This window comes from Oncorhynchus masou, unplaced genomic scaffold (genome assembly GCF_036934945.1).
Source record: "Oncorhynchus masou masou isolate Uvic2021 unplaced genomic scaffold, UVic_Omas_1.1 unplaced_scaffold_2784, whole genome shotgun sequence".
Lineage (NCBI taxonomy): Eukaryota > Metazoa > Chordata > Actinopteri > Salmoniformes > Salmonidae > Oncorhynchus > Oncorhynchus masou.
The window spans coordinates 1-27,899 of record NW_027009212.1 but is presented as its reverse complement, the minus strand read 5'-3'; the positions used below and the strand labels follow the sequence as shown (position 1 = coordinate 27,899).

The 27,899-nt window shown below is 47.5% G+C and overlaps 1 protein-coding gene across 1 annotated transcript; it reads right to left on the bottom strand.

Moving 5' to 3' along the window:
- Positions 1–17,054: 17,054 nt before the first annotated feature.
- LOC135533897 (S-antigen protein-like) lies at positions 17,055–19,074 on the bottom strand (the record flags this gene model as incomplete). Its single annotated transcript, XM_064961098.1, has 3 exons — positions 17,055–18,148; positions 18,203–18,892; positions 18,947–19,074. Coding segments are annotated over 3 exons (1,912 nt in total), but the record flags the coding sequence as incomplete, so codon positions are not given.
- Positions 19,075–27,899: the final 8,825 nt, after the last annotated feature.

Sequence of the window (27,899 nt, the reverse complement as noted above, 5' to 3'; positions counted from 1 at the left end):
ATTGCACTGTCCTCAATTCAATATTCCACTGTTCACGATAGTCATAGATGTCTCCAGTCAGTTTGTAGAATTATAGACCTTCGCCCTTTTGCATTGTATAGCATTGTAAAACCGTTAGTTTGAACTGAAATGACCTCTATACAAAAATGTACCATGAACAAGCCTCCCAGTCAGAGGTTTTCTCACAAGCTTCTCATTGAAATACTTCTCTTCTTGTTGCAGGCTTTAAACCAGTTCCAATATGTCACCTTATTGACCAATATTAAACATGAATAACCCATCCCCTCTCTGGTCCCCTGTGAGTTCATAGTGTTGGTTGTTCTCCTCTGCATGGTCTTTCAGCTGCACTGATGTCCCTGGAAAAGCCTGTGGTGGGGTGAAGACCTTCAGACTCTTGGCTGTGGGGGAGTGTCCCTCCTCACGGTGGGTGCTGGGTAGGTCTGGTTGGGGTGGGGTGGGGAGACTGAGAGGTATTAACTGGTTGGTATCTGACCCAGCTAAAGCCTCTACCTCCGTGAGCCACTGAACCGAAAACACAGTCCGGTAACAACCATAGAACACAAGAAACAAGAGCTCTGATCTTCCTCTCATTTCGGGACATGTGACGCCAGCAGAGCTTTATACACACATGTACACAGGACTCTTAGGTCTCTGTGCCGGACCTTCTCCACAGGTCGGCTACGGCAACGAAGGGTTGAGGGAAGCTCTTTTATTTAGTCAGGTGATGTCTCCCCCCTCTGCGGCAAAGTGGGGACGACGAGAAGAAATACAAAAATAAACAAACACAACGTGTACCAGGAAATATACGCTAGCTCACTCTTGGAGCTCCAGCTAGCACATCCAATAGACAGCTGGGGGGACTGGTACTATATATGAATATAGATATATGAACCATATGAATGAGGGTATATATGGGCTGTTTAGATATATAGTATGTACGTGTGTAAGCAGTCAGTAGCTCTGCTCTTGTTTTTGGGGGATGGGAGAGGGCGGGGTGGTCTGTTGTAGCCATGCAGTGACAGATTTGAGGGGTTGGGCTTCTCTCTGTCAAACAGGTGAGCACGTTTGCAGGGTTTCAGGTTAGGTCGCACTCAGGGGAGAAAGTAGGGGATCCAGCGATCTGTCCAGTGGGCTGTCCAGCGATCTGTCCAGTGGGCTGTCCAGCGGGCTGCTAGGGGATCTGGAGTCCCTAGCCCAGGTACCACTGCAGAACAGAGAGAGGGATGAAGGGAGACAGAAGACAGTTGAGATAAAGTTAATTTAAGCAGATAATAGATCAGTTCCTTTGCCTCAAGTCAGTGCTCTACCTTTCCATTTCCTGTCCATCTCTGTCTCACTCCCTCTCTACTGAGTACCTAGCTGCTAGGCAAGGGTGTTCCTATACACTCTATCCAGCCGGTCACTGTGTGCCTTCTGAACAACTTCTGCCATGCTTTACTGTGTTTAAGCTCTGAACAAAGTGAGGGGTAGAGAGAAAGGGAGAGAGAGGAAAAAAAGAGAAAGACAGACAGACAGACAGACAGACAGACAGCCAGACAGACAGACAGAGAGGGGAGGGGGAGGGGAGGTGGTTCTTCAGGTTAGCTGGCTGGCCCTCCGTAATCCTTCAGTCTCATTGATTGCTCCACTCCATTGTTCACGTTTTCAGCGAATGAGCAAGTGCCCCTCCTTCTCTTCTCTCCATTTCTCTCCTCCTTCCTCCCATCTCAACATCCCTCATCCCTGCCCCAAGTTCAAGTTCATCCCCGTGTTACGTCATGTCTGGTTGCCCGTGACAACCAGACAGACCTCGACGTGACTACCATTAGGAAGATCCAGGTTGCCTTCCTGTGTATCCATCTTTCTCCCTCTCTTTCTCCTTCTCTGTTCTCTCTTGTCACTGTTCTGTGAAGTTGGAGCACCCAGCCGCTGCCGCAGACACAAATACATCGCTATTGATTCAGAGGGAGCTCACACACACACACACACACTCCGCCATCCCCTCTTCTGACACACACACACTCCGCCAGCCCCTCTTCCAACACACACACACACACACACACACACACACACACACACACACACACACACACACACACACACACACACACACACACACACACACACACACACACACACACACACACTCCGCCAGGCCCTCTTGCGACACACACATACACGCACGCACTCTGAAACAAATGCACACATGGAAACCAACTCTGTCTCTACCTGCTGGAAGTAAATAACAGACTGCTGTCTCTCCCTTCTGCTCTACTTACAATGAAACTTCAACATAAAGGCACAGTGACAAATATGGGATATAATCACCAAACTAAGTCATGAGACTAGAGGGGACCCAAAGCTAAAGCGTTTAAAATAAAGCTATTGTTTGTGTGTGTGCCGTATGTGTCTTTTGTATCTGTGTGTTGTTTGTGTGTCTGTACTGTGGGTGTGTGTGTGTGTGTCTGTACTGTGTGTGTGTGTGTGTCTGTACTGTGTGTGTGTGTGTCTGTACTGTATGTGTGTGTCTGTACTGTGGGTGTGCCGTATGTGTCTATTGTATCTGTGTGTTGTGTGTGTGTCTGTACTGTGGGTGTGTGTTTCTCTACTATGGGTGTGTGTGTGTCTGTACTGTAGGTGTGTGTGTGTGTGTCTGTACTGTGGGTGTGCCGTATGTGTCTATTGTATCTGTGTGTTGTGTGTATGTCTGTACTGTAGTTGTGTGTGTGTGTGTGTGTGTGTGTGTGTCTGTACTGTGCGTGTGTGGGTGTCTGTACTGTGGGTGTGTGGGTGTCTGTACTGTGGGTGTGTGTGACTGTACTGTGTGTGTGTGTGTCTGTACTGTGGGTGTGTGGGTGTCTGTACTGTGGGTGTGTGGGTGTCTGTACTGTGGGTGTGTGGGTGTCTGTACTGTGGGTGTGTGTGACTGTACTGTGTGTGTGTGTGTCTGTACTGTGGGTGTGTGTGACTGTACTGTGTGTGTGTGTGTGTCTGTACTGTGGGTGTGTGGGTGTCTGTACTGTGGGTGTGTGTGACTGTACTGTGTGTGTGTGTCAGTGGGTGTGCTCCTGCAGGTTGCTAGCCGGTTGCTAGCCGGGCAGTCATCTGCCTGAGCGGGACTAGCTCCTGACTGGTTGAAATTCTACTGTCGACACGCTGCTGCTCGACACGGCGGCAGGGAAGACTGGAAGGTTTTTAATCAATACAAGTTACTGACTCTAGGACTTTCTGTCTCATTCTCTCTCTCTCTCTCTCTCTCTCTCTCTCTCTCTCTCTCTCTCTCTCTCTCTCTCTCTCTCTCTCTCCCTCTGTCCCTCCCTCCCCCTCTCTCTCCTCTCTTCCTTTCCTCTCTCGCTCTCCCTCCCCCCTCTTTCCTCTCTTCCTTTCCTTTCTCGCCCTCCCCCCTCTCTCTCCCCTCTCTCTCCCCATCCACCATCTTTGTCTACTCAAACTTTTCATCCACTCCACCTCTACCTACTCCTTTTTCTTCTCATCCCTCCTTCACTAACTCCCTCCATCTTCCCCCTGCCCCAATAAGACTGAGGAGAGGAGCTCTTGCAGACCAAACACTGTGGCTGTGTGTGTGGGGGAGGGGGGGGGTATGTGGGTGTGTGTGTGGATAGTGGGGTAGTGTTACCACACAGTGGGCTGGTGCTGACAGCTGTGATTTAGACTGCAGATACTGCATCAGAGCAGAGGGCAGAGAGAGAGAGATGGGGTAGTGAGAGAGAGAGATGGAGAGAGAAAGACAGAAAGAGAGATGGGGTAGGGAGAGAGAGAGAAAGTTAGAATGTCCACACACAGTTATTAGCATAGGGACACATTCACTCTATTAGCAGTGTGTGTTGTGAACCAGAAGACAGGGGGCTGTTATTGAGGACATGTGGTGCTCTGCTGGGCTGGGCTCTGTGGGCTGGGCTCTGTGGGCTGGGCTCTGTGGGCTTGGCTCTGCTGGGCTGGGCTTAGCTCTGTGGGCTGGACTTCGCTCTGCTGGGCTGGGATTGGCTCTGCTGGGCAGGGCTCTGTGGGCTCTGCTGGGCTGGGCTCTGTGGGCTGGGATCTGTGGGCTTGGCTCTGCTGGGCTGGGCTCTGCTGGGCTGGCCTCTGCTGGGCTGGCCTCTGCTGGGCTGGGCTCTGTGGGCTGGGCTCTGCTGGGATGGGCTTGGCTCGGGTGGGCTGGGCTTAGCTCTGTGGGCTGGACTTTGCTCTGCTGGGCTGGGATTGGCTCTGCTGGGCAGGGCTCTGTGGGCTCTGCTGGGCTGGGCTCTGTGGGCTGGGATCTGTGGGCTTGGCTCTGCTGGGCTGGGCTCTGCTGGGCTGGCCTCTGCTGGGCTGGGCTCTGCTGGGCTGGGCTTGGCTCTGCTGGGATGGGCTTGGCTCGGCTGGGCTGGGCTCTGTTGGCTGGGCTCTGCTGGTCTGGGCTCTTCTGGGCTGGGCTCTGTGAGTTGGGCTTGGCCCTGCTGGGATGGGCTTGGCTCGGCTCGACTGGGCTGGGCTTGGCTCTGTGGGCTGGACTTCGCTCTGCTGGGCTGGGCTCTGCCGGGCTGGGCTCTGCTGGGCTGGTTGGAGCTGGTGCCTGGGGCCCACTTTAACACCAACCATTACACTGAGGTGTGTTCTAGTGTCCACGGGAAAGCCTACCAGATGCGCGTCTGGGATGAGCAATGCCATGCGTTGTGGGGCTGTAGTGGGCACAGGGAGGGTGGGGCGGGCACCTGGAAGGTGCGGCAGGACATGGCCATTTGTGACCCTTGTGTGCCACCAGTGACCGCACACACATGAGCAAACACACACATAGGAACGGGGGGAGGGGGGGGGGGTTGCCGTGTGCACGCCTTGCTGGGGAAAGTGAAGAAAAGCAACATTGATTTCATTCAGTGTTCTGACAGAACAGAGACTGGTGAGGACATCCACCACACGCATTACATACTTCAGTCATCCTCTTTTTCTCTCCCTCTCCCTTTCTCAATCTCTTCCTTTATCCTCCTCCCTTTTGGTCTTCCTCTCTATCTATCTCTCCCTAAACCCCCCCCCCCCCCTCTCTCTCCCTTGCTCCCTGAATGAGGCATAAAACTGTAAAAGCACAGGCTTCTTTTGGGAGGTTAGAGATGATTATAGCCCTGTTTTTTATTCGAAACACTCTCTCTAGCTCCAACCTGGCTGTAGATAGATACTCTGCTCTCTGTCACACACTCACACACCATAATTGTCAATAGGGGACAGCTGAAGTTGTGCTGTGAGAGCCAGACATTCAGGCCAGTAAAAGTGGTGGTGGGGAGTAGGACTTTCACAGCAGAGAAAGAGGGAGGGAGAGATAGAGAGAGGGGGATAGAAAGAAAGAGAGAGAGGAGGGAGAGAGAGAGAAAGGGAGAGAGACAGAAAGAGAGAGAGAGAGAGAGAGAGAGAGAGAGAGAGAGAGAGAGAGAGAGAGAGAGAGAGAGAGAGAGGAGGATGCGCTAGAGACAGAGAAAGGGGGAGATGGAGACAAAGGCAAAGAGCAAGAAATGGAGAGAGATAAATAGATATACACTGAGTTTACAAAACATTATGAACACCTGCTCTTTCCATGTTAAGGCAGCCCCCCACACCTCTTCGATTCAGTTAAATGAGGAACTGTACAACTGACTAGGTATCCCCCTTGCACTTCCATAGACTGACCAGGTGAAACCAGGTGAAAGCTATGATCCCTTATTGATGTTACTTGTTAAATCCACTTCAATCAGTGTAGATGAAGGGGAGGTGACAGGTTAAAGAAGGATTTTTAAGCCTTGAGACAATTGAAACATGGATTGTGTATGTGTGCCATTCAGAGGTTGAATGGGCAAGGTAAAAGATTGAAGTGCCTTTGAACGGGGTATGGTAGTAGGTGTCAGACGCACCGGTTTGTGTCAAGAACTGCAAAGCTGCTGGGTATTTTCACGCTCAACAGTTTCCCGTGTGCATCAAGAATGGTCCACCACCCAAAGGACATCCACACAACTATGGGAAGCATTGGAGTCAACATGGGCCAGCATCCCTGTGGAATGCTTTCAACACAATGAATTGGGGGGGGGGGTGTTTCCAATGTTTGGTATAGTCAGATAGATATGAGAGAGAGAGAGAGAGAGAGAGAGAGAGAGAGAGAGAGAGAGAGAGAGAGAGAGAGAGAGACCAGGCGTACAGCCCCGGGGTTGGTACAGTAAATACTACACAGGCCCGGGGAGAGAGAAAGGTGGGGATTCCAACACCCTGTGTCGACAGCTGTGTGCTCTGGGCGATGTGCATGTGTACGAGTGTGTGATATCAAACCAACCAAAGAGAGAGAGAGTAACCATCTAAACCCCTCCAGCTTTTTGAAAGTCAACTTTAGCTCATCAAAAGTAGAAAATAAAAAATAAGTAAATATGGATCTTACATTGATACATTTACATTGATATTTGTTTTTGTGTATTTTTGTTCTATTTAACTATAAAGTGTATTGAGGTTTAAATGATAGATAGTGATAGATAGTTAGTGGTAGATAGTTAGTGGTAGATAGTTAGTGGTAGATAGTTAGTGGTAGTTAGTTAGTGATAGATAGTTAGTGGTAGATAGTTAGTGGTAGATAGTTAGTGATAGATAGTTAGTGATAGATAGTGGTAGATAGTTAGTGGTAGATAGTTAGTGGTAGATAGTTAGTGGTAGATAGTTAGTGGTAGTTAGTTAGTGATAGATAGTTAGTGGTAGATGGTTAGTGATAGATAGTTAGTGGTAGATAGTTAGTGGTAGTTAGTGATAGATAGTTAGTGATAGATAGTTAGTGGTAGATTGGTAGATAGTTAGTGGTAGTTAGTGATAGATAGTTAGTGATAGTGTAAGGGAAGCAGTTTCCTGCTAAAGGCTGTGGTAGTACAACATTCATGTCCCTTGCGGCCAATCCAATATAGCCAATCAATATCCCCACTGATCTGTGAGTAACGCATAGCATTACAGAGGAAGACCAGGCAGGGTTCTTAAGGTCTTTTAGAGAGCGAATGCAAATGTGTGTGTGTGTGTGTGTGTGTGTGTGTGTGTGTGTGTGTGTGTGTGTGTGTGTGTGTGTGTGTGTTTTCACAGTGAAGTACTAGCAGCAGGTAATGGACAGCTGCACAGTACTGATCTGTCTGGGTGTCCTAACTGAACGCCTTCAAGGTGCTTTTATATGGACAGGAGTTGCTTCACACACATACATACACACATGCGCGCTAACACACACACACACACACACACACATCAAATTGTATTTGTATCATGTGCCGAATACAACAGGTGTAGTATACTCTACTGTGAAATGCTGAATACAACAGGTGTAGTAGACTTTACTGTGAACTGCTGAATACAACATGTGTAGTAGACCTTACTGTGAAATGCTGAATACAACAGGTGTAGTAGACTTTATTGTGAAATGCTGAATACAACAGGTGTAGTAGACTCTACTGTGAAATGTTGAATACAGCAGGTGTAGTAGACTTTACTGTGAAATGCTGAATACAACAGGTGTAGTAGACTTTACTGTGAAATGCTGAATACAACAGGTGTAGTAGACTTTACTGTGAAATGCTGAATACAACAGGTGTAGTAGACTTTACTGTGAAATGCTGAATACAACAGGTGTAGTAGACTTTACTGTGAAATGCTGAATACAGCAGGTGTAGTAGACTTTACTGTGAAATGCTGAATACAACAGGTGTAGTAGACTTTACTGTGAAATGCTGAATACAACAGGTGTAGTAGACAGGTGTTTACTGTGAAATGCTGAATACAACAGGTGTAGTAGACTTTACTGTGAAATGCTGAATACAGCAGGTGTAGTAGACTTTACTGTGAAATGCTGAATACAACAGGTGTAGTAGACTCTACTGTGAAATGCTGAATACAACAGGTGTAGTAGACTTTACTGTGAAATGCTGAATACAGCAGGTGTAGTAGACTTTACTGTGAAATGCTGAATACAACAGGTGTAGTAGACTCTACTGTGAAATGCTGAATACAACAGGTGTAGTAGACTTTACTGTGAAATGCTGAATACAACAGGTGTAGTAGACTTTACTGTGAAATGCTGAATACAACAGGTGTAGTAGACTTTACTGTGAAATGCTGAATACAACAGGTGTAGTAGACTTTACTGTGAAATGTTGAATACAACAGGTGTAGTAGACTTTACTGTGAAATGCTGAATACAACAGGTGTAGTAGACTTTACTGTGAAATGTTGAATACAACAGGTGTAGTAGACTTCACTGTGAAATGCTGAATACAACAGGTGTAGTAGACTTTACTGTGAAATGCTGAATACAACAGGTGTAGTAGACTTTACTGTGAAATGCTGAATACAACAGGTGTAGTAGACTTTACTGTGAAATGCTGAATACAACAGGTGTAGTAGACTTTACTGTGAAATGCTGAATACAACAGGTGTAGTAGACTCTACTGTGAAATGCTGAATACAACAGGTGTAGTAGACTTTACTGTGAAATGTTGAATACAACAGGTGTAGTAGACTTTACTGTGAAATGCTGAATACAGTACTTCCGGCGCCGACAGAGATGGCCGCCTCGCTTCGCGTTCCTAGGAAACTATGCAGTTTTTTGTTTTTTTTACGTGTCATTTCTTACATTAGTACCCCAGGTCATCTTAAGTTTCATTACATACAGTCGAGAAGAACTACTGAATATAAGAGCAGCGTCAACTCACCATCAGTACGACCAAGAATATGACTTTCGTGAAGCGGATCCTGTGTTCTGCCTTTCAACCAGGACAACGGAATGGATCCCAGCCGGCGACCCAAAAAAACGACTCCGTAAAAGAGGGAAACGAGGCGGTCTTCTGGTCAGACTCCGGAGACGGGCACATCGTGCACCACTCCCTAGCATTCCTCTCGCCAATGTCCAGTCTCTTGACAACAAGGTTGATGAAATCCGAGCAAGGGTAACATTCCAGAGGGACATCAGAGACTGTAACGTTCTTTGCTTCACAGAAACATGGCTCACTGGAGAGACGCTATTGGAGTCGGTGCAGCCAGCGGGTGAGGGGGGGCGGGGGCGTATGCCTTATGGCTAACGAGACGTGGTGTGATCACAGGAACATACAGGAACTCAAATCCTTCTGTTCACCTGATTTAGAATTCCTCACAATCAAATATCGACCGCATTATCTACCAAGAGAATTCTCTTCGATTATAATCACAGCCGTATATATTCCCCCCCAAGCAGACACATCGATGGCTCTGAACAAACTTTATTTGACTCTTTGCAAACTGGAATCCATACATCCTGAGGCTGCATTCATTGTAGCTGGGGATTTTAACAAGGCTAATCTGAAAACAAGACTCCCTAAATTGTATCAGCATATCGATTGCGCAACCAGGGCTGGCAAAACCTTGGATCATTGTTATTCTAACTTCCGTGACGCATATAAGGCCCTGCCCCGCCCTCCTTTCGGAAAAGCTGACCACGACTCCATTTTGTTGATCCCTGCCTACAGACAGAAACTAAAACAAGAAGCTCCCATGCAGAGGTCTGTCCAACGCTGGTCCGACCAAGCTGATTCCACACTCCAAGACTGCTTCCATCACGTGGACTGGGATATGTTTCGTATTGCGCCAGACAACAACATTGACGAATACGCGGATTCGGTGTGTGAGTTCATTAGAACGTGCGTTGAAGATGTCGTTCCCATAGCAACGATTAAAACATTCCCAAACCAGAAACCGTGGATTGATGGCAGCATTCGCGTGAAACTGAAAGCGCGAACCACTGCTTTTAAACAGGGCAAGGTGACTGGAAACATGACCAAATACAAACAGTGCAGATATTCCCTCCGCAAGGCAATCAAACAAGCTAAGCGTCAGTATAGAGACAAAGTAGAATCTCAATTCAACGGCTCAGACACAAGAGGTATGTGGCAGGGTCTACAGTCAATCACGGACTACAAAAAGAAAACCAGCCCAGTCACGGACCAGGATGTCTTGTTCCCAGGCAGACTAAATAACTTTTTTGCCCGCTTTGAGGACAATACAGTGCCACTGACACGGCCTGCAACGAAAACATGCGGACTCTCCTTCACTGCAGCCGAGGTGAGTAAAACATTTAAATGTGTTAACCCTCACAAGGCTGCAGGCCCAGACGGCATCCCCAGCCGCGTCCTCAGAGCATGCGCAGACCAGCTGGCTGGTGTGTTTACGGACATATTCAATCAATCCCTATCTCAGTCTGCTGTTCCCACATGCTTCAAGAGGGCCACCATTGCTCCTGTTCCCAAGAAAGCTAAGGTAACTGAGCTAAACGACTACTGCCCCGTAGCACTCACTTCCGTCATCATGAAGTGCTTTGAGAGACTAGTCAAGGACCATATCACCTCCACCCTACCTGACACCCTAGACCCACTCCAATTTGCTTACCACCCAAATAGGTCCAACCACACTGCACACTGCCCTAACCCATCTGGACAAGAGGAATACCTATGTGAGAATGCTGTTCATCGACTACAGCTCGGCATTTAACACCATAGTACCCTCCAAGCTCGTCATCAAGCTCGAGACCCTGGGTCTCGACCCCGCCCTGTGCAACTGGGTACTGGACTTCCTGACAGGCCGCCCCCAGGTGGTGAGGGTAGGCAACAACATCTCCACCCCGCTGATCCTCAACACTGGGGTTCTGAGCCCTCTCCTGTACTCTCTGTTCACCCACGACTGCGTGGCCACGCACGCCTCCAACTCAATCATCAAGTTTGCGGACGACACAACAGTGGTAGGCTTGATTACCAACAACGACGAGACTGCCTACAGGGAGGAGGTGAGGGCCCTAGTGTGGTGTCAGGAAAATAACCTCACACTCAACGTCAACAAAACTAAGGAGATGATTGTGGACTTCAGGAAACAGCAGAGGGAACACCCCCCTATCCACATCGATGGAACAGTAGTGGAGAGGGTAGTAAGTTTTAAGTTCCTCGGCGTACACATCACAGACAAACTGAATTGGTCCACCCACACAGACAGCATCATGAAGAAGGCGCAGCAGCGCCTCTTCAACCTCAGGAGGCTGAAGAAATTCGGCTTGTCACCAAAAGCACTCACAAACTTCTACAGATGCACAATCGAGAGCATCCTGGCGGGCTGTATCACCGCCTGGTACGGCAACTGCTCCGCCCACAACCGTAAGGCTCTCCAGAGGGTAGTGTGGTCTGCACAACGCATCACCGGGGGCAAACTACCTGCCCTCCGGGACACCTACACCACCCGATGTTACAGGAAGGCCATAAAGATCATCAAGGACAACAACCACCCGAGCCACTGCCTGTTCACCCCGCTATCATCCAGAAGGCGCGGTCAGTACAGGTGCATCAAAGCTGGGACCGAGAGACTGAAAAACAGCCACTATCTCAAGTCCATCAATACAACAGGTGTAGTAGACCTTACTGTGAAATGCTGAATACAACAGGTGTAGTAGACCTTACAGTGAAATGCTGAATACAACAGGTGTAGTAGACCTTACTGTGAAATGCTGAATACAACAGGTGTAGTAGACCTTACTGTGAAATGCTGAAAAAAACAGGTGTAGTAGACTTCACAGTGAAATGCTGAATAAAACAGGTGTAGTAGACTTCACAGTGAAATGCTTAGTTATGAGCCCTTTCCAAAACAATCCAGAATAAGAAAGTTTAACAATTGGCAAAAAGGAAATAGTATCACAATAAAATAACAACAACAATAATGAGACTATATACAAACAGTACCAGTACCAAGTCAATGTTGCAGGGGTATGAGGGAGTTGAGGTAATATATACATGTACTGTAGGTAGGGGTATGAGGGAGTTGAGGTAATATATACATGTACTGTAGGTAGGGGTATGAGGGAGTTGAGCTAATATATACATGTACTGTAGGTAGGGGTATGAGGGAGTTGAGGTAATATATACCTGTACTGTAGGTAGGGGTAAGGGGACTAGGTAATATATACATGTACTGTAGGTAGGGGTAAAGGGACCAGGTAATATATACATGTACTGTAGGTAGGGGTAAAGGGACTAGGTAATATATACATGTACTGTAGGTAGGGGTAAAGGGACTAGGTAATATATACATGTACTGTAGGTAGGGGTATGAGGGGGTTGAGGTAATATATACATGTACTGTAGGTAGGGGTAAAGGGACTAGGTAATATATACATGTACTGTAGGTAGGGGTAAAGGGACGAGGTAATATATACATGTACTGTAGGTAGGGGTAAAGGGACTAGGTAATATATACATGTACTGTAGGTAGGGGTAAAGGGACTATGTAATATATACATGTACTGTAGGTAGGGGTAAAGGGACTAGGTAATATATACATGTACTGTAGGTAGGGGTAAAGGGACTAGGTAATATATACATGTACTGTAGGTAGGGGTAAAGGGACTAGGTAATATATACATGTACTGTAGGTAGGGGTAAAGGGACTAGGTAACATATACATGTACTGTAGGTAGGGGTATGAGGGGGTTGAGGTAATATATACATGTACTGTAGGTAGGGGTAAAGGGACTAGGTAATATATACATGTACTGTAGGTAGGGGTAAAGGGACGAGGTAATATATACATGTACTGTAGGTAGGGGTAAAGGGACTAGGTAATATATACATGTACTGTAGGTAGGGGTAAAGGGACTACGTAATATATACATGTACTGTAGGTAGGGGTAAAGGGACCAGGTAATATATACATGTACTGTAGGTAGGGGTAAAGGGACTAGGTAATATATACATGTACTGTAGGTAGGGGTAATATATACATGTACTGTAGGTAGGGGTAAAGGGACCAGGTAATATATACATGTACTGTAGGTAGGGGTAAAGGGACTAGGTAATATATACATGTACTGTAGGTAGGGGTAAAGGGACTAGGTAATATATACATGTACTGTAGGTAGGGGTAAAGGGACTAGGTAATATATACATGTACTGTAGGTAGGGGTAAAGGGACTAGGTAATATATACATGTACTGTAGGTAGGGGTAAAGGGACTAGGTAATATATACATGTACTGTAGGTAGGGGTAAAGGGACTAGGTAATATATACATGTACTGTAGGTAGGGGTAAAGGGACTAGGTAATATATACATGTACTGTAGGTAGGGGTAAAGGGACTACGTAATATATACATGTACTGTAGGTAGGGGTAAAGGGACTACGTAATATATACATGTACTGTAGGTAGGGGTAAAGGGACTAGGTAATATATACATGTACTGTAGGTAGGGGTAAAGGGACTAGGTAATATATACATGTACTGTAGGTAAGGGTAAAGGGACTAGGTAATATATACATGTACTGTAGGTAGGGGTAAAGGGACGAGGTAATATATACATGTACTGTAGGTAGGGGTAAAGGGACGAGGTAATATATACATGTACTGTAGGTAGGGGTAAAGGGACTAGGTAATATATACATGTACTGTAGGTAAGGGTAAAGGGACTAGGTAATATATACATGTACTGTAGGTAGGGGTAAAGGGACGAGGCAAACAGGAGAAATAATACACAGAATAACAGCAGCGTATGTGAAAGACTGTGAAAGTGTGACTTACACACACACACAAACGTGCACACACACACACACACACACACACACACACACACACACACACACACACACACACACACACACTTGAGTCATACAGTCAAGCATGTGGAGAAAGCCTAGGAGAGAGAAAGAGGAGAGAAGAGAGAGAGAGATAGTAAGGAGAAAGAAGTACCCAGTGAGAGGGAAGACAGAGAGATAGTAAGGAGAAAGAAGTACCCAGTGAAAGAGAGAATACAGAGAGATAGTAAGGAGAAAGAAGTACCCAGTGAAAGAGAGAAGACAGAGATAGTAAGGAGAAAGAAGTACCCAGTGAGAGAGAGAAGACCGAGAGATAGTAAGGAGAAAGAAGTACCCAGTGAGAGGGAAGACAGAGAGATAGTAAGGAGAAAGAAGTACCCAGTGAAAGAGAGAAGACAGAGAGATAGTAATGAGAAAGAAGTACCCAGTGAAAGAGAGGAGACAGAGAGATAGTAAGGAGAAAGAAGTACCCAGTGAGAGGGAAGGCAGAGAGATAGTAAGGAGAAAGAAGTACCCAGTGAAAGAGAGAAGACAGAGAGATAGTAATGAGAAAGAAGTACCCAGTGAAAGAGAGGAGACAGAGAGATAGTAAGGAGAAAGAAGTACCCAGTGAGAGGGAAGACAGAGAGATAGTAAGGAGAAAGAAGTACCCAGTGAAAGAGAGAAGACAGAGAGATAGTAAGGAGAAAGAAGTTCCCCGTGAGAGAGAAAGGAGAGATCTTGGCCTGTTTCTTTAAACTCCTGTCAATGGAACCAGTAATCTCATCATGTGGAGAAGTGCTGACTCAGGACGCTGGGCTAAAGTGCCTGCAGATGAGTGTCATCTCAGAGGAGTTCAGCCTCATGTAATGCAAACCAGCTCCCAGCCCGGTGTGCTTATGAAACCACCTCTCCCTCTCTCTCTATGCCTCCCTTTATTCCCCCCTACCCATCTCTTCTCTGCCAAACCGTCTCTCTTCCTACCCCTTTTTCAATCTGACTCGCACCATCTCTCTTTACACCTCATCTCTTCACTCCCTTCTACCTTCTACCTTCCTCTCTCCCCCCTCTCACTCTACCTGTCTCCCTTCTACCTTCCTCTCTCCCTCCCTCTCTCCCCCCTCTCACTCTACCTATGTCTCCCCTCTACCTTCCTCTCTCCCCCCTCTCACTCTACCTATGTCTCCCCTCTACCTTCCTCTCTCCCTCCTCTCACTCTACCTATGTCTCCCCTCTACCTTCCTCTCTCCATCCCTCTCTCTCTCCCTCCTCTCACTCTACCTATGTCTCCCTTCTACCTTCCTCTCTCCCTCCCTCTCTCCCCCCTCTCACTCTACCTATGTCTCCCCTCTACCTTCCTCTCTCCCTCCTCTCACTCTACCTATGTCTCCCCTCTACCTTCCTCTCTCCCCCCTCTCACTCTACCTATGTCTCCCCTCTACCTTCCTCTCTCCCTCCTCTCACTCTACCTATGTCTCCCTTCTACCTTCCTCTCTCCCCCCTCTCACTCTACCTATGTCCCCCCTCTCACTCTACCTATGTCTCCCTTCTACCTTCCTCTCTCCCTCCCTCTCTCCCCCCTCTCACTCTACCTATGTCTCCCCTCTACCTTCCTCTCTCCCTCCCTCTCTCCCCCCTCTCACTCTACCCATGTCTCCCCTCTACCTTCCTCTCTCCCTCCCTCTCTCCCCCCTCTCACTCTACCTATGTCTCCCCTCTACCTTCCTCTCTCCCTCCTCTCACTCTATCTATGTCTCCCCTCTACCTTCCTCTCTCCCTCCCTCTCTCCCCCTCTCACTCTACCTATGTCTCCCCTCTACCTCCCTCTCTCCCCCCTCTCACTCTACCTATGTCTCCCCTCTACCTTCTTCTCTCCCTCCTCTCAATCTACCTATGTGTCCCTTCTACCTTCCTCTCTCCCTCCTCTCCTGCTCCATCCTTCACAGCTCTCTGATCATTCAACACCATTACTTATTTACATCCATACTATCATCAGCCACCTATCAGTATATTACAGTACACTATGCTATGTCAAAGTGCCAAATGGCATCCAATTCCATTTCACGTGCACTACTTTTGACCAGGACCCATAGTATTCTGGTCGAAAGCAGTGCACTATATAGGGAATAGGGTGCCATTTGGGGCGTATCCTATGATTACACCTCCTCGGTGTCCTGCAGACCTCCTCTAGTGCAGACACCCACACTAACTCATAGTGAAATGATCATAATCAGTGAAATGACTAGTACTGTAATGCAACATTATTAACAGTGTGTGTTTTTGGTCTTGGTACGTCTTGTAATATTACTGTACCCCCAGATGCATTGATAAGTGACAGTGTTATATGAGACAGTTGTCTGCTTGTATTAGAATGCATCATAATTACTGTGGGAAAGTAAACTGGTCAGAGCTTCTCCCCCTACTGGTTCAACAAGGTAACAACACCCAGCCCGCCTAAATACACAACACACTGTTTATAATTATGGCAGCGCCAAAACAAACAATTTAAAAGGTGAAATATTTAACTTCTGTAAAGGTGCAATCTGTGACTCATACACATTTAAGTGCAGAGGTAGTATCCCTTCAAATCAGAGAAGACAGGGACAGATTGCGCATTTAAATCCTCCGTCTAAAGATGTGCTAATGTCCTATATGAGAGAAGTGACTATAAGGCAACTGTGATCATTTGTACTAGCCTCACTGTGTGTGTGTGAGTGAGTGAGTGAGTGAGTGAGTGAGTGAGTGAGTGAGTGAGTGAGTGAGTGAGTGAGTGAGTGAGTGAGTGAGTGAGTGAGTGTGTGTGTGTGTGTGTGTGTGTGTGTGTGTGTGTGTGTGTGTGTGTGGGCGTATACATGTCTCGACTAGTCAGGAGGACAAGGGGGCGGGCTGTGTGTGTATCTGGTGTGTGAAAACAGTATTCTAGACAGGCACAGAGCAGAGCATCACGGGGTTCTTAGTGCTGTGTCTCAGAGGGCAACCGCCACTGGCTCCCATGGCAGCGCTGACTCGCGGGCACTGTGCCCACAACACACCCCGTAGGTCATTGGCAATGCCTAAAACCCATTCCCTTCTTCCACGGGCACTGACCTCGCCACCGACAACCCCCCACCCACTCTCCCAAACAAGACAACTTTTCAATGAGAGAGGGAGAGGGGGGTTGGAGGGTGGACACACACAGGCACCTCAATCAACCCTTCCCCCTCGTTTCCATGGCGAGCAGACTGGGAATGTTTACCATTACAGTCACATCTCTCCCTCTTGTTTCTCCCTCCATCCCTCATTCTATCCCTTTCTCTCTCCATGGGGCTAACATTGGCTACTATGGGTAACTTTTGTCCCCCGAGCAACGGGGTGGTTTTCAAACAGGCGCTGAGGGCCGTGTGTGTGTGTGTGTGTGTGTGTGCATCTCGGGCGTTTTCATGTTTCATGCTGTAATACAACCCCCCCCCCCCACACACACACACAGACAATATGGATATTAAAGGAAGGCATGGCAGAGGGAACATGGCTGCTCATGTAGAGTCACCCCCCAGTGTCTGGACCCTTGTAGAGTCCAGTGTCTGGACCCTTGTAGAGTCCAGTGTCTGGACCCTTGTAGAATCCAGTGTCTGGACCCTTGTAGAATCCAGTGTCTGGACCCTTGTTGAGTCCAGTGTCTGGACCCTTGTAGAATTCAGTGTCTGGACCCTTGTAGAGTCCAGTGTCTGGACCCTTGTAGAGTCCAGTGTCTGGACCCTTGTAGAATTCAGTGTCTGGACCCTTGTAGAGTCCAGTGTCTGGACCCTTGTAGAGTCCAGTGGATGGACCCTTGTAGAGTCCAGTGTCTGGACACTTGTAGAGTCCAATGTCTGGACCCTTGTAGAATCCAGTGTCTGGACCCTTGTAGAGCCCAGTGTCTGGACCCTTGTAGAATCCAGTGTCTGGACCCTTGTAGAATCCAGTGACTGGACCCTTGTAGAGCCCAGTGTCTGGACCCTTGTAGAATCCAGTGTCTGGACCCTTGTAGAATCCAGTGTCTGGACCCTTGTAGAATCCAGTGTCTGGACCCTTGTAGAATCCAGTGTCTGGAACCTTGTAGAGTCCAGTATCTGGACCCTTGTAGAGTCCAGTGGATGGACCCTTGTAGAGTCCAGTGGATGGACCCTTGTAGAATCCACTGTCTGGACCCTTGTAGAATCCAGTGTCTGGACCCTTGTAGAGTCCAGTGTCTGGACCCTTGTAGAGTCCAGTGGATGGACCCTTGTGGAGTCCAGTGTCTGGACCCTTGTAGAGTCCAGTGGATGGACCCTTGTCGAGTCCAGTGGATGGACCCTTGTAGAGTCCAGTGGATGGACCCTTGTGGAGTCCAGTGTCTGGACCCTTGTAGAGTCCAGTGTCTGGACCCTTGTAGAGTCCAGTGGATGGACCCTTGTAGAGTCCAGTGGATGGACCCTTGTAGAATCCAGTGTCTGGACCCTTGTAGAATCCAGTGTCTGGACCCTTGTAGAATCCAGTGTCTGGACCCTTATAGAGTCCAGTGTCTGGACCCTTGTAGAGTCCAGTGGATGGACCCTTGTCGAGTCCAGTGTCTGGACCCTTATAGAGTCCAGTGTCTGGATCCTTGTAGAGTCCAGTGTCTGGACCCTTGTACAGTCAAGTGTCTGGACCCTTGTAGAGTCCAGTGGATGGACCCTTGTCGAGTCCAGTGTCTGGATCCTTGTAGAATCCAGTTTCTGGATCCTTGTGGAGTCCAGTGTCTGGACCCTTGTAGAATCCAGTGTCTGGACCCTTGTAGAGTCCAGTGTCTGGACCCTTGTAGAGTCCAGTGTCTGGACCCTTGTGGAGTCCAGTGTCTGGATCCTTGTGGAGTCCAGTGTCTGGACCCTTGTAGAGTCCAGTGTCTGGACCCTTGTGGAGTCCAGTGTCTGGATCCTTGTGGAGTCCAGTGGATGGACCCTTGTGGAGTCCAGTGTCTGGACCCTTGTAGAGTCCAGTGGATGGACCCTTGTCGAGTCCAGTGGATGGACCCTTGTAGAGTCCAGTGGATGGACCCTTGTGGAGTCCAGTGTCTGGACCCTTGTAGAGTCCAGTGTCTGGACCCTTGTAGAGTCCAGTGGATGGACCCTTGTAGAGTCCAGTGGATGGACCCTTGTAGAATCCAGTGTCTGGACCCTTGTAGAATCCAGTGTCTGGACCCTTGTAGAGTCCAGTGTCTGGACCCTTGTAGAATCCAGTGTCTGGACCCTTGTAGAGTCCAGTGTCTGGACCCTTGTAGAGTCCAGTGTCTGGACCCTTGTAGAGTCCAGTGTCTGGACCCTTGTAGAGTCCAGTGTCTGGACCCTTGTAGAGTCCAGTGTCTGGACCCTTGTGGAGTCCAGTGTCTGGATCCTTGTGGAGTCCAGTGTCTTAAGCCTTGTAGAGTCCAGTGTCTGGACCCTTGTGGAGTCCAGTGTCTGGATCCTTGTGGAGTCCAGTGTCTGGACCCTGGTAGAGTCCAGTGGACGGATCCTTGTAGAATCCAGTGGACGGATCCCTGTAGGCCTCTCTATGGGTGTCTGAAGAACTGAGAGGGATTGAAAGAGATCACACCAGCACCACTGATATGGCTAGAGAGCCTAGCTCTGCTCATTTACATTGAAGTCAATGACAAGATCATTTTCTCCTTTTACAAGTGACTTATTCCAAGAACAACATGAACAAATAGACTAAAGTTATTTATCAGATAAGACACTGGTGACTGCAGAGCCCATGGTCCTGATGGTCATTCTATAGGGTTAGGGTTACGCCCATGGTCCTTATGGTCATTCTATAGGGTTAGGGTTATGCCCATGGTCCTTATGGTCCTTCTATAGGGTTAGGGTTATGCCCATGGTCCTTATGGTCATTCTATAGGGTTAGGGTTATGCCCATGGTCCTTATGGTCATTCTATAGGGTTAGGGTTATGCCCATGGTCCTTATGGTCATTCTATAGGGTTAGGATTTTGCCCATGGTCCTTATGGTCCTTCTATAGGGTTAGGGTTACGCCCATGGTCCTTATGGTCATTCTATAGGGTTAGGGTTATGCCCATGGTCCTTATGGTCCTTCTATAGGGTTAGGGTTATGCCCATGGTCCTGATGGTCATTCTATAGGGTTAGGGTTATGCCCATGGTCCTTATGGTCATTCTATAGGGTTAGGGTTATGCCCATGGTCCTTATGGTCATTCTATAGGGTTAGGGTTATGCCCATGGTCCTTATGGTCATTCTATAGGGTTAGGGTTATGCCCATGGTCCTTATGGTCATTCTATAGGGTTAGGGTTATGCCCATGGTCCTTATGGTCATTCTATAGGGTTAGGGTTATGCCCATGGTCCTTATGGTCATTCTATAGGGTTAGGGTTATGCCCATGGTCCTTATGGTCATTCTATAGGGTTAGGGTTTTGCCCATGGTCCTTATGGTCATTCTATAGGGTTAGGGTTATGCCCATGGTCCTTATGGTCATTCTATAGGGTTAGGGTTATGCCCATGGTCCTCATGGTAAGAGTAGGGGTGTTAACCACGCTGTCCTGCCAAACACCCAGTATGACCTCATATAGTCATGGTCACCTAACCATCCGCTAATTCTACATTGGCATGATTCCCTCCTCTCCACTGTGACAGCTTTCTGGACCAAAATGACATCCTGAATACACGTTAAAACAATGGCTCACACACACCCACATGGGGATTGTGTGTGTGCTGTATGTGTGTGTTTGGAGGGGTAGTTGAGAAGCCAGCCTCGGTGACACAGGCCTCAGCGCCAGGCCACATTAATAATGCACAGAACGCCAGATCGCAAGGCCTGAGCAAACACAGATGGATAGAGGAATGGGCTGGCTTAGTGAATAACCCTGGTGGAGAGAGAGAGAGAGGGGGGGGGTGGAGAGAGAGAAAGAGGGAGGGGGAGAAAGAGGGGGAGAGAGGAAGAGAAAGAGAGAGGGGGAGAGAGATGGAGACAGAGAGAAGGAGAGACAGAGAGAGACGGAGAGAAGGGGTGGGGGAGAGACAGTGAGAGTGAGAGACGGAGAGAAGGGGGTGGGGGGAGAGAGGGGGTGAGGGGAGAGGCAGAGAGAGACAGAGTGGGGGTGGGGGTGGGGGGAAGACAGAGAGAAACAGAGAGAGGGGGTGGGGGAGAGAGAGTGAGAGAGGGAGGGTGGGGAAGAGAGGAGGTGGGGGAGAGGCAGAGAGAGGGGGTGGGGGGAGAGACAGAGAGAGACAGAGTGGAGGTGGGGGGAAAGACAGAGAGAGGGGGTGGGGGGAGAGAGGGGGTGGGGGGAGGCAGAGAGAGACAGAGTGGGGGTGGGGGTGGGGGGAGAGACAGAGAGAGACAGAGAGAGAGAGGATGGGGGAGAGACAGAGAGAGGGGGTGGGGGAAGACAGAGAGAGACAGTGAGAGGGGGTGGGGGGAGACAGAGAGAGACAGAGAGGGGGGTGGGTGAGAGACAGAGAGAGGGGGTGGGGGAAGACATAGAGAGACAGAGAGGGGGGTGGGGGAGAGACAGAGAGAGACAGAGAGAGGGGGTGGGGGGAGAGACAGAGAGAGACAGAGAGAGGGGGTGGGGGGAGAGACAGAGAGAGACAGAGAGAGGGGGTGGGGGCGAGACAGAGAGAGACAGAGAGAGAGGGGTGGGGGGAGAGACAGAGAGAGACAGAGAGTGGGGGTGGGGGAGAGACAGAGAGAGACAGAGAGAGAGGGTGGGGGAGAGACAGAGAGAGACAGAGAGAGACAGAGAGAGAGGGTAGGGGAGAGACAGAGAGAGACAGAGAGAGACAGAGAGACAGAGAGAGACAGAGAGAGAGAGAGAGAGAGAGAGAGAGAGAGAGAGACAGAGAGAGGGAGTGGGGGGAGAGACAGAGAGAGACAGAGAGAGGGGGTGGGGGGAGAGACAGAGAGAGACAGAGAGACACAGAGAGACACAGACAGAGACAGAGAGACAGAGACAGAGAGAGACAGAGAGACAGAGAGAGACATGGAGAGACAGAGAGAGACAGAGAGAGACAGAGAGAGAGGCAGAGATACAGAGAGACAGAGAGAGAGAGAGACAGAGAGAGACAGAGAGAGACAGAGTGGAGGTGGGGGAGAAAGACAGAGAGAGGGGGTGGGGGGAGAGGGGGGTGGGGGAGAGGCAGAGAGAGACAGAGTGGGGGTGTGGGTGGGGGAGAGACAGAGAGAGACAGAGAGAGAGGATGGGGGAGAGACAGAGAGAGGGGGTGGGGGAAGACAGAGAGAGACAGCGAGAGTGGGTGGGGGGAGACAGAGAGAGACAGAGAGGGGGTGGGGGGTGGGTGAGAGACAGAGAGAGGGGGTGGGGGGAGACATAGAGAGACAGAGAGGGGGTGGGATAGAGACAGAGAGAGACAGAGAGAGGGGGTGGGGGATAGACAGAGAGAGACAGAGAGAGGGGGTGGGGGAGAGACAGAGAGAGACAGAGAGAGGGGGTGGGGGCGAGACAGAGAGAGACAGAGAGAGGGGGTGGGGGGAGAGACAGAGAGAGACAGAGAGAGAGGGTGGGGGAGAGACAGAGAGAGACAGAGAGAGACAGAGAGAGAGGGTGGGGGAGAGACAGAAAGAGACAGAGAGAGACAGAGAGAGACAGAGAGAGGGGGTGGGGGGATAGACAGAGAGAGACAGAGAGAGGGGGTGGGGGGAGAGACAGAGAGAGACAGAGAGAGGGGGTGGGGGCGAGACAGAGAGAGACAGAGAGAGGGGGGGGGGGAGAGACAGAGAGAGACAGAGAGAGAGGGTGGGGGAGAGACAGAGAGAGACAGAGAGAGACAGAGAGAGGGTGGGGGAGAGACAGAGAGAGACAGAGAGAGACAGAGAGAGACAGAGAGAGAGAGAGACAGAGAGAGACAGAGAGAGACAGAGAGAGACAGAGAGAGGGAGTGGGGGAGAGACAGAGAGAGACAGAGAGAGGGGGTGGGGGGAGAGACAGAGAGAGACAGAGAGAGACAGAGAGACACAGAGAGACACAGACAGAGACAGAGAGACAGAGACAGAGAGAGACAGAGAGACAGAGAGAGACATGGAGAGACAGAGAGAGACAGAGAGACAGAGAGAGAGAGAGACAGAGAGACACAGAGAGAGACAGAGAGAGAGGCAGAGATACAGAGAGAGAGAGAGAGACAGAGAGAGACAGAGAGAGACAGAGAGAGACAGAGAGACAGGGAGACACAGAGAGACAGAGAGAGAGAGAGCGACAGAGAGAGACAGAGAGAGAGAGAGAGAGACAGAGAGACAGAGAGAGACAGAGAGACACAGACAGAGACAGAGAGACAGAGAGACAGAGAGACAGAGAGAGACATAGAGAGACAGAGAGAGACAGAGAGACAAAGAATAAAGAGCAAAAACATATACATGATCAAATACAGATCTTAGAATCAACTACTAAAGACTACCAGAACCCACTGGATTTTCCAATTACATTGAATGAGTTACAGGACAAAATAAAGACCCTCCAACCCAAAAAGGCCTGTGGTGTTGATGGTATCCTCAATGAAATGATCAAATATACAGACAACAAATTCCAATTGGCTATACTAAAACTCTTTAACATCATCCTTAGCTCTGGCATCTTCCCCAATATTTGGAACCAAGGACTGATCACCCTAATCCACAAAAATGGAGACAAATTTGACCCCAATAACTACCGTGGAATATGCGTCAACAGTAACCTTGGGAAACTCCTCTGCATTATCATTAACAGCAGACTCGTACACACTTCCTCAATGAAAACAATGTACTGAGCAAATGTCAAATTGGCTTTTTACCAAATTACCGTACAACAGACCATGTATTCACCCTGCACACCCTAATTGACAACCAAACAAACCAAAACAAAGGCAAAGTCTTCTCATGCTTTGTTGATTTCAAAAAAGCCTTCGACTCAATTTGGCATGAGGGTCTGCTATACAAACGGATGGAAAGTGGTGTTGGGGGTAAAACATACGACATCATAAAATCCATGTACACAAACAACAAGTGTGCGGTTAAAATTGGCAAAAAACACACACATTTCTTCACACAGGGTCGTGGGGTTAGACAGGGATGCAGCTTAAGCCCCACCCTCTTCAACATAAATATCAACGAACTGGCGCGGGCACTAGAAAAGTCTGCAGCACCCGGCCTCACCCTACTAGAATCTGAAGTCAAATGTCTGCTGTTTGCTGATGATCTGGTGCTTCTGTCACCAACCAAGGAGGGCCTACAGCAGCACCTAGATCTTATGCACAGATTCTGTCAGACCTGGGCCCTGACAGTAAATCTCAGTAAGACCAAAATAATGGTGTTCCAAAAAAGGTCCAGTCACCAGGACCACAAATACAAATTCCATCTAGACACTGTTGCCCTAGAGCACACAAAAAACTATACATACCTTGGCCTAAACATCAGCGCCACAGGTAACTTCCACAAAGCTGTGAACGATCTGAGAGACAAGGCAAGAAGGGCATGCTATGCCATCAAAAGGAACATAAATTTCCACATACCAATTAGGATTTGACTAAAAATACTTGAATCAGTCATAGAGCCCATTGCCCTTTATGGTTGTGAGGTCTGGGGTCCACTCACCAACCAAGACTTCACAAAATGGGACAAACACCAAATTGAGACTCTGCACGCAGAATTCTGCAAAAATATCCTCCGTGTACAACGTAGAACACCAAATAATGCATGCAGAGCAGAATTAGGCCGATACCCACTAATTATCAAAATCCAGAAAAGAGCCGTTAAATTCTATAACCACCTAAAAGGAAGCGATTCCCAAACCTTCCACAACAAAGCCATCACCTACAGAGAGATGAACCTGGAGAAGAATCCCCTAAGCAAGCTGGTCCTGGGGCTCTGTTCACAAACACACCCTACAGAGCCCCATGACAGCAGCACAATTAGACCCAACCAAATCATGAGAAAACAAAAAGATAATTACTTGACACATTGGAAAGAATTAACAAAAAAACAGAGCAAACTAGAATGCTATTTGGCCCTACACAGAGAGTACACAGCAGCAGAATACCTGACCACTGTGACTGACCACTGAATTTAATTGAATTGACAGAGAGAGAGAGACAGAGAGAAAGAGAGACAGAGAGACAGAGAGACAGAGAGAGACAGAGAGAAAGAGAGAGACACACAGAGCGACAGAGGGAGACAGAGACAGAGAGAGACAGAGAGAGACAGAGAGAGAGACAGAGAGAGACAGAGAGAGAGAGAGAGAGAGAGAGAGAGAGAGAGAGAGACAGAGAGACAGAGAGAGAGAGTACACAGCGGCAGAATACCTGACCACTGTGACTGACCCAAAATTAAGGAAAGCTTTGACTATGTACAGACTCAGCGAGCATAGCCTTGCTATTGAGAAAGGCCGCCGTAGGCAGACATGGCTCTCAAGAGAAGACAGGCTATGTGCTCACTGCCCACAAAATGAGGTCGAAACTGAGCTGCACTTCCTAACTTCCTGCCCAATGTATGACCATATTAGAGAGACATATTTCCCTCAGATTACACAGATCCACAAAGAATTCGAAAACAAATCCAATTTTGAAAAACTCCCATATCTACTGGGTGAAATTCCACAGTGTGCCATCAGAGCAGCAAGATTTGTGACCTGTTGCCACGAGAAAAGGGCAACCAGTGAAGAACACACACCATTGTAAATACAACCCATATCTATGCTTATTTATTTTATCTTGTGTCCTTTACCATTTGTACATTGTAAAAACACTGTATATATATATAATATGACATTTGTAATGTCTTTATTGTTTTGAAACTTCTGTATGTGTGATGTCTACTGTTAATTTTTATTGTTTATTTCACTTTATATATTATCTATCTTACTTGCTTTGGCAATGTTAACACATGTTACCCATGCCAATAAAGCCCCTTGAATTGAATTAAATTGAGAGAGAGACAGAGAGAGACAGAGAGAGACAGAGAGAGACAGAGAGAGACAGAGAGAGAGAGAGAGACAGAGAGAGAGAGAGGGGGGATGTGTAAATAGATAAATAAGTAATAAGTGTTCATGTTGTTTTGTTTATTTCACTTTTGTTTATTATCTACTTCACTTGCTTTGGCAATGTAAACATATGTTTCCCATGCCAATAAAGCCCCTTGAATTGAAATTGAAATTAAGTAAATACAAACCATAAATAACAGCAGCAGCCACTCGGCTAACCCTCCTTCTCCCTCCTCCTCCTCCCTCCCTCCCTACCTTCCTCTCTGGCGATTATGACAAACACCTGCCTCCTCTCTTCCAGGGGGAAGTGAGTGTCTTGAGGCCTGTGACAGAGTCAATAAATCGTCGGCCCCGTTCTCTGCGGGCCCACCGCCGTGACACTCAGACACATCCACGTACAGACAGACACACACACACACACACACACACACACACACACACACACACACACACACACACACACACACACACACACACACACACACACACACACACACACACACACACACACACACACACACACACACACACACACACACACACGCAAACTCCCTCTGTTGCTCTGTTGATCTTACTGTTTCACTCCTCATCTTCTCTTCATTTTCCTAGCATCCACCCTTTTCTACTGGCCCTCTTTCCATCCCACTTTCTTTCTCTGGCAGTGAGTCTGTCCTCCGTTGGCTGGGCGTCTGGCTGGCTGTAACCTGGCTGAACCACTGTCTGGTTTGTACAGTTGGAGCTGGTTACATAATGGTGTATATTGGTGGGGCTGGTTAGTGTGTATTAGAGTGTATTATAGAAGCTGGTTAGTGTGTACTAGTGTGTATTATAGAAGTTGGTTAGTGTGCATTAGAGTGTATTATAGAAGCTGGTTAGTGTGTATTAGAGTGTATTATAGAAGCTGGTTAGTGTGTATTAGTGTGTATTAAAGAAACTGGTTTGTGTGTACTGGTGTGTATTATAGAAGCTGGTTAGTGTGTATTAGAGTGTATTATAGAAGCTGGTTAGTGTGTATTAGAGTGTATTATAGAAGCTGGTTAGTGTGTATTAGTGTGTATTTTAGAAGCTGGTTAGTGTGTACTAGTGTGTATTATAGAAGATGGTTGGTGTGTACTGGCGTGTATTATAGAAACTGGTTAGTGTGTATTAGAGTGTATTATAGAAGCTGGTTAGTGTGTACTGGTGTGTATTATAGAAGCTGATTAGTGTGTAATAGTGTGTATTATAGAAGCTGGTTATTGTGTACTGGTGTGTATTATAGAAGCTACTACTACTACCACTACTGCTACTACTACTAACACTACTACTACTACTACCACTATTATTACTACTAACACTACTACTACTACCACTACTGCTACTACTACTAACACTACTGCTACTACTACCACTATTACTACTACTAACACTACTACTACTACTACTACTAACACTACTACTACTCCTACCACTACTATTACTACTACCACTACTAACACACATACTACTACTACTGCTACTACTACTACTAACACTACTACTACTACCACTACTACTACTACTACCAATACTACTACTACTACCACTACTAACACACCTACTACTACTAACACTACTACTATTCCTACCACTACTACTACTACTACCACTACTAACACACATACTACTACTACTGCTACTGCTACTACTACTACTAACACTACTACTACAACCACTACTACTACTACTACCAATACTACTACTACTACTACTACTACTAACACTACTACTACTACTAACACTACTACTACTACTAACACTACTAACACTACTACTACTAACACTACTACTACTACTACTAATACTACTACTACTAACACTACTAACACTACTACTACTAACACTACTACTAACACTACTACTACTACCACTATTACTACTACTACTACTACTACTACTAACACTACTACTACCACTATTACTACTACTACTACTACTACTACTAACACTACTAACACTACTACTACCACTACTAATACTACTAACACTACTACTACTACTAACACTACTACTACTACTAACACTACTACTACTACTACTACTACTACTACTACTACTACTACTAACACTATTACTACTACCACTATTACTACTACTACTACTACTACTAACACTACTACTACCACTACTACTACTACTAACACTACTACTACTACTAACACTACTACTACTACTAACACTACTACTACTACTACTACTACTACTACTAACACTACTACTACTACTACTAATACTATTACTACTACTAACACTAATACTACTACTACTACTACTAATACTACTACTACTAACTACTACTAACACTACTACTACTACTACTACTACTAACTACTACTAACACTACTACTACTACTACTACTTCTACTAACACTACTACTACTACTAACAATACTA